At 42.1% G+C, this 10,148-nt stretch overlaps 1 protein-coding gene across 1 annotated transcript; it reads right to left on the reverse strand.

Annotated features, from left to right (window-relative positions):
* Positions 1-3,003: 3,003 nt before the first annotated feature.
* On the reverse strand, positions 3,004-5,429 carry prok2 (prokineticin 2). Its single transcript, XM_035631754.2, has 3 exons — positions 5,186-5,429; positions 3,684-3,809; positions 3,004-3,269 (listed from the first exon to the last, which is right to left on the reverse strand). The coding sequence occupies exons 1-3, from the start codon at positions 5,378-5,380 to the stop codon at positions 3,144-3,146; spliced, it is 447 nt and encodes a 148-aa protein (XP_035487647.1). The 5' UTR covers positions 5,381-5,429; the 3' UTR covers positions 3,004-3,143.
* Positions 5,430-10,148: the final 4,719 nt, after the last annotated feature.

The raw sequence follows: 10,148 nt of genomic DNA on the forward strand, positions 1-10,148 counted from the left end.
GAGCTCCTTATTTGATTTGGCTCCGCTCCTGAATGCGTCACGCTCTATGTCTTTATATGAAATTCCACTCTGAGATATTATGTCATTTACTCTTGTTAGTGAGCTCAGTTGCCCTCATCCTGCCTCGGGTTCTATTTTCAGTGTTTTCTCATGTTTCCTTGTACCTGAGAATTAGTGTGCGCTCGTTGCATTCAGCTGCCGATTTTAAATGAAGGTGAGAAACATGTTAAAAGATTTTCAAGTTGCCAAAGAAGTCAGAGTTGCACCTGGCATTTGAAACAAATCGTCTGTTAAATTATAAAAAAAAGACATTGGTATTTTTATGTTTCCATAGCCATGTCAGGCCGTAGCTATTAAGAAACTGAGGTCATGTGTTGAATAGTGTTTTTTACCAGACCCTCCGTGCCCTAGAAACATCCACTTCTTTCACATCCTGCACTTCCAAGTTGTAATGTTTAGACTTTCTTTTAAAATTTCAAATCCCTTTAGCCCAAGACGAGGTGATCAATAACATTAACAACAATAACACTAGGGTGACTATTTTAATATCATGATTTAAGCTTAAAGACGTAAATATGCATACGTAATTTTGGTTGCTTCCAGAATTTTGAAAATATACTGAAATGTCCCTGACTTTTAGATCGGCAATCAAATAATTGAAAGAAAATGTAATATTACCGCCGCAAAAATGATATTCCTGTTGTGTGAAGAATGCCTCAAAGCTGTTTAGACGATCATGTTGGCAAACAAAAATTTAGCAAAGGTTAAAGTAGCTATTTGTACGTTTTTTGCTAATGCTATATTGCAGATAATGTTGGCGTCCATTGGTTTGATTACCTTTCTAGAAGAATCGTTGTGAGTTGAGCATCAAACCTCAGTCCTTTACTAACCAGGAAAGAAATGCCAATGTTAATACCCAGTCCACTGTAGATAGTAAATAGACCTGCTCAGAGGGCAGACTGTCTCTTCTTGTCTTGTAAATGCAACAATGGCTGAATCTCTTGCCAAGAAAGCACTTTCTGCTTCAGAGAAAAAACTTACGAACAGCACCTTTAATTGAAGTAGAAAGTATAAAACATAATCAAATATTTAAAGAAACAGACTCTGGAAGTTTCAAAAAAAATTAAGAATCCAAAAAGACACCTTTGCTCTTTGATTCTGACACCAAAGCTGACACTTTACCACCAACGTTCCACGTTGCCGACAAAAGAATTATTTGCTTTCGAGTTAATTATATCTGGGGGAAAACCAGTATGTCAGACCCCCTCTATTCCCAGTCCCCCTCCTCCCTCTTTAAGCCAGTAGCAGGCTATTGATTCAGCTCACTGCTGTTGGATTCATTGACATTGGCCTCCATTAAACCCAACTGCAGCTTGTAAAGAGCTCTTCCTTCAGTACACACTGAAGTGACTGTGATTTAGTGAGGTGTTCCCGAGCCCCCTTCTGATCTGCCATTCGACACCGACGCTCCGCAGGTCCCTGTCTGTGCATCCATTACCATGAGCATCACAACACGCCTGCTTGTTGCAGACAGCCGGCCGTGCTCTGTGACCAGCGCTCCGAGGGTCTCACGGTGTAATTTCCGAAGGGGCCCTGGAAGAGGCTGCAGGAAGGAAGGCGCTCGTCCACACGTGCTCCCGGTGCAACGCAGATGCAGGTCGGGTAGTTTTGGTACACCGCGTCGTCTTCGGGGATGCCGGGGAAATGGGAGTCTTATTGCTGGGATTTCACCGCCAACTCTTTCACTGACCTTCTCTTGTATTTCAGTCCACTGAGCCACAATGATAACCTTGCTCCTCCTCTCTGGTCCCCCCCCCCCCCCCAAAAAAAAAAAGATTGGGCAGCTGGAAATAGCTTTAAATAGCTTTGCATAAAATGAAACTTTAATCAGAAAAAAACTCCATTCATCCATTGCACTGTACCAACATTTAAAAAAAAATTGGTGGAGCAGAACCAGAGAGTGTATGGACACTTGGAGTGGTGACAGCGTTTATAAACTGAAATACCAATATAGGCCTGAAGCATGTATGAATATATGTATATCATTCAATAGTTTTGTCATACATCATTAATATCAGCACATAACATTTTTACTCTTCTCCCTCCCCTTTTTCAAAAAATTAACAAAGTATTGTTCTAACTGAATTGTCCTATTGTTTCAGCTCTAATCATGCTAACAGCTGACATGATCTTTGAATCACAAATCAGTTCATTTTGATATGTGATATTGCACATTGTTACGCTGCTGCAGTGAATTAGAAATAATTCAGTGTGAAGTCATTAAGATTAAGTTGCCTGTATACATACAGCATTTTCCCTCTCTGTTTCTAAGAACCTCCATATATCATGTATCGAGCCATCGAGGGTGTTATCCATTATTTAAGTTTGAGATTGATGCGAGTGTATGGGGTGACAAATTGGACAAATCTAATAATAGCTTTAAGCCTTGAACAAATGCTGGGAATCATAGCCTTGAAAGAGAATCATATCATGGATGTCCTACAGTTCCCCGTAGTTGTAAAAAAAAAAAAAAAAAATGCTGCCAAGGTGAATGTAAGAGAAGACTCATCTCCCTTTGTCTTTCAAAGCCAATTAGAATGTTCTCAAAGTTTTTCTCCTTTGTACTCTGCGGTTAGGAAAGCGCTTGAGAATGAAAAGAACATACTGTCACATCTGCTTTGTGGTCATGAGTGGATAATGAAATTGTAACCCAATTTGTACATCTTAGTCAGCATGACATTTTTTTACCGGTGAAACAATGTGCGCTCCTTCTCATGCATCCCTACAGGGCAGCTGGAAGATCACTAAAACTGAAAAAGAGTTAAACTTGCAGATTACTATTGTAACACTTAAAAACCAGTGTATTTGAATTATTACCATGGTGAGGCCCGAGCAATCGTTGCTCAGGTCCAATGCCATCAACCGTTCTGAAAATCCACGTTTGAATTTGTTCAAAGACAGTGATCGTGAAAAGTTGCCTTTTATTTTCAACAGCCTGAAAGCAGCCTGCTCACACCTTATGAATCAGATACGCTGATACTTTACATCGTGGGGCCATCAATAACAAGCCAACATGTTATCATTATACAACATATAATATAGTAATTGTGAAATTGTAGCTAGAGATACAGTTGTGTTGGTCCTCAGAGGTAGTAGTCTGGATATTGGTACGGTGAGAGACATTTGGATCTGCCCTCCTGCACGGTGATACACGACAGGTTGGGGAGACAAGGGCATGTGTGGTGGATTCTTTTGCCGAAGAAAGGAACCTGGAAGCAGAAAAGGAAACACGTCAAATGTAATATATGTTTCAGTGGAGGGTGGCGAAATAGACGAGGCACAACACACAAGATTTTTGTCAGCCTCTCTGACATTATTATTTTTTCTGGCCTCCTGTGTCAGTTTCGGAGTGATTGCACTGAAGCAAAATCCCTCACGGCTCACACCCTTCATTCCAACAGCTGCAGCAAGACGACAGGGACAAGACGATGGACCTCAACGACAGAACATTATCTGCCGCTCTCAAGGTCACCGGGAATATGTCCTGGACCAGTTCCATTTACTGCATAACCTGTGTCATCAGCGCCATGACACCGCGGCATGGAGACGAAGCGATGGCATGACACTTCACGGGGGAGACTACATAGAGAACAGAGACGTCGGACTGCTGCGGAAGATCTCACCTTGTGGCTCATTGGGTGACAGTCGTCTCCCTCCTGTCCCATGGCCGTGCACATACGCAGGCTGCCGATCCATAAACTGACTGCACAGCACATCCCTCCACCACACTGAGAGTCTTTCTCACATGCCTACACACACGTGCGGGCACACACACACACACACACACACACACACACACACACACACACACACACACACAAGGACACAAGTTCAGATGCCGTCACTATACTAATTACTTTCCAATATGAACTTCACATTATGAGACAATTTCAGTTTTCCGATTTGAAATGTTTTCATTAATGAAATGTAGTCGTCACTGGTGTAACTGCTCCTATGTCTAATCAGAGATGAATGCAATAATGATGTACGCAATTTTATAAGGCACACGTGTTTGCAATGTTATGGCATTCATTATGTGATAGTTAGTATTTTCAAGGATAAAGGCAGGTTGCGTTGTGTAGTAAATCACCGTAAAGCAGTTTTACCTAAACAGTGTGAAATGCTCATGGTTACTGTTAGATTTGTCATATCATACCTCAACTAAACCCCGTCAGGACTGGTGGTGATTTACAGTTCTGAGTGTTGGGATGAGAATCTGAGTGACAGCTGTAACTCTAGATGAGATGGAGAGGGAACACGACGAAGAGGAGCACGAGTGATTTCATGTGACAGACGAGGATGAAAATCCCTCTCTGCTTTATGGCCACATGCTCCTCTCTCAATTCAAGGGTGGTTGTGACAGGCATGGGTGTTTTATCAGCAGGTTATTGCAATGAAGTATGGTCATAAATGATGATTTTGATCGGGCGATCAATCACAAAGTACTGTAACCTTGGATATGTATTAACGGATAAACTGAAGGATTCACTGCGCTAGCTTCTCCACTTAGTTGCCCTTCATGCAGATGCCTAAAACACAATTTATATGTGGCTTTTCTTAGTTTTATCATTCATTAATCCTTATGAGTCTTTTTCTTCTTCATTTTTCAACTCCTAAAAGATTAAAGGTCTTCATAATACTGTATGATTTGACATTTTCAACAAAAGGTTGTTTTTTTTCTTTGCTGAACTTCTTAAAAAATTTGAATCCTTCACAAAAAGAAATTGGAGAATAACTTTACAGTATTTAGAAGAAAAAAATATAGAGAGGGATATATGTTACAATGAGGCTTTGGTCTAAGCATTAATCAGACATGATAGAAGCATAGATAATATACTTCATTATTCTACTGTGCCTTAATATTTTCATCATTTCCCTCTTCCTTTTAGGTTAAATTAAAGACAAGTATCCTCTGTGTGAAGTGCTGAAAACAATCAGACTCTGACTTTCTTGTGTTAAATATTTTTCTTTTAAGACCAAGGAAAATATTAAGCTGTGCACACCAAGCGAAACATTTCTTCTTTTGAAAGTAGCAGTTTTGAAAAGCAAGTACTCGTGGAGAACATTCCCATGCAGCGAGCCTCCCACTGCCCCGACAGGCATCCACCTGTTTGCGTCCACTTACCCCTGTGATGACGGCAGAGGAGCCATGGGACACCAGCAACAGGGAGAAGAGCAGCAGGAAGAAGGACCGCATGATGGAGAGCTTGCCCTGCGCTCCCGTACCCGCCAGGGCGAGGAGCGAGGATGCTGAGGCTGCTGGACCTTGCTGCATGTGCATCCGTGACAGACCGCAGAGACAAGTGGCCTCCAGACTCATGTGTTGAGGGCTGGCAGAGGTTTATAAACCCAGCCCGCCGTCAGAAAATCCTGTGACTCACTCACACCAGCATCGCCTTGCAGAGGACACAAAAAACAAAACAAAAGACCAAGGTAAACTTTAACATGACAATACCCCTGCCTTTCTTTTCTTTTTTTCCTCATTTTACACTTACTTAGACTAAAGCTGGTTCGAATCAGCGTAATCACATGCACTGTATCCCCCTGTTGTACTGGATTCCACGCATCTTTTTTGTTCTCCCCCTCACCTATTCAGACTCCAAGGCCACACTTTGGAAAATGTCCTTTCAAACCCTCTCCTCACAGTGGTCACAGTATGCACGTGCAGTAAGTAGCTCTAAATGAAGGATGTGGATTCCTATGGCGTTCTTCCAAGTGACACAGGACACTTATTATCTGCTATTTGTGATTGCTGTCATTTACATTGACAAATGTGCTCCCACACCCTGTATGAAGAAGAGGCATCAGGATCGTCATTACTGATAAATCACAGGGTTAGTACGCTGTGCAGCCGCTCATAGGCAGTGTAATTCTAATTCAAAGTTACATATTTCAAAATAGCAGTACTTAAACATTCAAGCTCGGACACAATATGTCAAAAACATGAATAATCACTTTCTCGATTACTTCATAGACGTCTTAAACTTTTTTCTCTATTTTATATCATTGAATAAATTCAGTTGAAATTAAATAATGAATAGAAAATCTCTTTTTGTTGCCCGACATTATGGTGTATGTAATTTAACAGACGTCGCCAGGCATTGAATTACCAAAGGTTCACTGTACAACTTTTCAAACGGCATTAGTATGTTTTCCGTCCATCAGATTTAGTGGAGGATAATCGGTGGCAGCACAGAAGTTCAAAACCCGACATGAAATTGGACCGCGAGACCTGTGGAGACTTCTCGTGAAAGAAGCAGCGCCAGCGCATGTCGTGACATGTTCCAGGACAATGGCACCTATCATAAAGCTAACTGACATGGCCAATCAACGCTCCTGAGCTAAATCTGTCTTCGTCACAGCTCGACAGAGAGTCACTGACAACTGAGTCACACAGGACGACAAGCATCCCTGTGTCATCTCCACTCTTTTTGCACTGAAGAAAAAAAGAAAAAAAGGGGAAAAAATAACAGTTGAAATGAAATAAAATGTGACATAGGATGAGATGAAATTAAATAGAATACAAAGAGATAAAAACAATAGACCAGAAATACAGTGGTATTAAATAATCCATCAAAGATACTGGAGAACAACATCCACACTCATTTCTGCTTTCTATCTTAGGCAAGTTAAACTCAAATAACTCTGTTACTCATAGTCATTGGAGAAGTAATTACATAACTTTTCTTATTAAAGTAATGTGTTACATCACCCGTTACTTTACAAAACTCCAAATCCTCCACACGTTCATATCTTCTTTAGTATCTAATACATGATGATGAGATCCCCAGTTCTCTTTTGTTGCAAGTTACACAACTGTTTGTGAGACTTTCCATGTGCTCAAATGTGTGTGTGTGTGTGTGTGTGTGTGTGTGTGTGTGTGTGTGTGTGTGTGTGTGTGTGTGTGTGTGTGTGTCTGAGGGCAACACAATGAACGTCTTCCTTTTCATCTCCCCCTCTTTATCACGACCGGCTTTTAGCTCCGGCTTCCCGAGTGGCTGTTTGGAAAGCCTGAAATTTTATTTTATTTTGATTAATGACGTGGTCGGACAGCCGACAGCACATTGAAAAGAACTAGTTCTGAGTCACATGCCCTTCAGTCCAACAAAACAAAAAAGAAGGACATTGTAACTCTACTCTTGCCATTCTCAGTCTCAGTCACACCACAGTCTGTGAAAGCACAGAGATGTTTCATTCATTATTATTAGAGGGACCGTGTACAATTTTAAACATAAACGTAACCATTTGATGCATTGTACCAGAGCTAGCCTACAGGGCTGATTTGGAAAACTTGGGCTTTCATCAAGCAGAGAAACTAAAGTAAGGACTCCACATGTCATGCTGATGATTCCTTCAGATTGCATTGCATCTTCAGCAGGGTGGGCTGTGATTGTGGTGGTAGACCCAGTGCCGTCCAATGAGAGTCGCAACAACGGAAGTCCAAAATGCTTGCACATCACATGACTCATGTAGACTTCAGATAGTTCCCGGAAGTTCTCGGAAGTTCTCGGTGCCCAATTCGAATCCTTTATTCAGAGCGACAGAACAGCGATTTTTTTGGTAATTAGAAGTCAATAAATGTATCGATTTACATTATAGCAGACCGACATGCCTATGCAGTTACTCTACGTAGTTAGTCGATGCCTTTTTTGAAATCATAAATGAATCATAAATAATCATAAATCATAATCCACTAAAATGCTTTCATGCGCATGTTGATTTGATTCATATGTGCTGATAATATAGAATCTGAATATTTAAACATCTTACCACACATCTTGCAACACAGACAGTTCATTGAACCATTCTGCTGCTACTCCAATGCGCTGCTGCTCACTTCCGGGAACTATTGAGAGGCTCTACATGATCCCCCATTGTGTCGCGACTCTCATTAGACAGCTCTGGGTGGACCGATAGACTGTATTCTTATGTAACTTGTTGATGTGTGCACTTGAATATAAAGTACATTCAGTTACTTGATGAAATGTGACATTGTCGTTACCCAACACACCCCGGAACAACAGCCGCTCACTGGTAACTCTTTTATTAAGAACGAACACAAAACATCAACCAACTGAAATGACACTGTCCGGCTTCTGGCACACCGCTCGTCTTTGTCTCTGTCTCTTCGCATTGGAAGCTTCTTCACAGGGGCGGCAGGACGTGCTCTCCTGAGCCACCTCCACCCTCACAGATTGCCTGCTTCTGAGATACGATCCGCACCAAATGAGAACTGCGCCAACCAGAGGTATTTTATGGTCAACGGTATCGAAGGCCACACTGAGGTCAAGTCGCATTGGAACTGAAACAGTATTCAGACAGATATTTAAAACCTTCCATGCATTCCCACTAATGTAGTTCGAAAGGGAAATCTGTCAAGGAAATTTTAAGTTGTCGATAGGAACTAGGGCAGAGAGGGCCCCCGAAGGTTGGCTGATCGCAAAATGGGAACATTAAACAGGCTTTAAAGCTACAGTGTGTAACATTTAGAAGAACTTATTCACAGAAATTCAATGCCAGGACCACCAGCTAACTGGCAGTAACGTCACTAACATATATGTTTAAATCACCTGCAAAAAAAGAACCAATTTTTCTTCGTCAGCTTTGAATGAGTTAAAAATAGTTACATTAAGGGGACCCCGACTTCCATGGAAGTCGCCATGTTTGCTACGTACGTGTTGAATACGGTTGCACAAAGCAGTCCAGAGTATTTGCGTTGAATCTCCAGCGCTGCCGGAAACCAGAAATGGATTCACCGCCCTTAAGGTGTCCCTGTCGGTTGCTCAGTTGGTTGCGGTTTTGCAACTTCACCAGAAGTTGCCAGAAAATTACACACTGGGGCCTTTAATGTGGACGATTGGATAATCAGGCGGAAAGGCAGTTGGCTGGTGGGCGGATGCAGGTAACAGGTTACAATACAGATCTAAACACAGGAAGCAAATTCTCTGGATAGTGAGCAAACAGTCATAGACTGACAGTTGGTGACAATGACAGGTATATAATACAGACTGAGATGATGAGGCATCTGGCGTGTGAGTGGGTAGATCAGCCCAGGTGATTGAGGATCGATGACTGCTGCCGACGGCAGGTCGCGTCTGGAGACGGAGCAGGATGAACGGATCAAGAGTTTGCGACCAGGGTCCGAAAGACTGGACAGGCCCACAGGCAAAGCTGAGAACCAGGCAGAACCATGGAGGTTGGAGGCCAGAACACTGGGCAGCCAACCTGATGATCTGACTGATTTTGGTCAACTGAGACAATGTTGGACCGATGGTCCAGCTCTAATAGTTTGTGAGGGACTGTAGACTGAAGACAGATTGAAATGGGGTAAAAAAGTCCGGGGACATCTTGTGGATGGAGGGAGAATGGCAGGTCTGGAAAGGAGGGAGGAAGGAAAAGAGACAGAAGACAGGGGGGCTGAGGAGAAGAGCGTCTGCTAATATGAACGTTTTTTGCAACATTGAGGTTTTGCAACTTCTCCAATTTTGTCAGAATACATAATTAATCATGATTTTCATTTATATATTTTTTTATATTTTAGAAGCCATTGTCTCATGTGCTTCTCTAACAATTGCAATCACTAATTCAGAATGTGTTTTCCTAAAATTAAGAGCTGATTAATCACTGGAGACAATTGTATCATCCCAATACTCACTGCGCACACACATCTTATGTTTACCAGGTAACTAATTTGGCCCAGAATCCAAATCGGCAAATTTCAAGCCTCTAAAGTTGTGAAAGTGTGTGCTTGTCTTTGTTGTGTATCATCCCTGTACACATAATGCCAAAGTACAATCTACGTAATGGAAGAAGGAGGGCAGTGGATAATCCTTTGTGGTTTTTTCAATCTTTTAAGGATGATGGCATCGATGGGGGTGGGGGCCATTGAGGGACATGGGAGCCATCAAGACGAGAGTGTTTGGCAACCTGACGGACGGGCTCGATGTGTTCAGCTCCTCTGTGTGTCTGCAGAGATTACTGGCCCCCCAGGATTCCCCCTGTTGGCAGTGTGTGTTTTCACACTAATGGTTCCGCTATAATGAAGAAAGGAATGTACAGATATGTACAGATTGCAGAGGAGACACCAT

The sequence above is a fragment of the Scophthalmus maximus genome, chromosome 6, assembly GCF_022379125.1.
Source record: "Scophthalmus maximus strain ysfricsl-2021 chromosome 6, ASM2237912v1, whole genome shotgun sequence".
Taxonomy (NCBI): Eukaryota; Metazoa; Chordata; class Actinopteri; order Pleuronectiformes; family Scophthalmidae; genus Scophthalmus; species Scophthalmus maximus.

What these genes read in the sequence shown, in the direction of transcription:
- prok2 (XM_035631754.2), bottom strand. Translation starts at nt 5,380, where the DNA reads ATGAGTCTGGAGGCCACTTGTCTCTGCGGTCTGTCACGGATGCACATG. An exon ending in CCTCTGCCGTCATCACAGGG is followed by an intron (nt 3,810 to 5,185) that starts GTAAGTGGACGC and finishes ACGTGTGTGTAG; the next exon opens with GCATGTGAGAAAGACTCTCA. An exon ending in GTCACCCAATGAGCCACAAG is followed by an intron (nt 3,270 to 3,683) that starts GTGAGATCTTCC and finishes TTCTGCTTCCAG; the next exon opens with GTTCCTTTCTTCGGCAAAAG.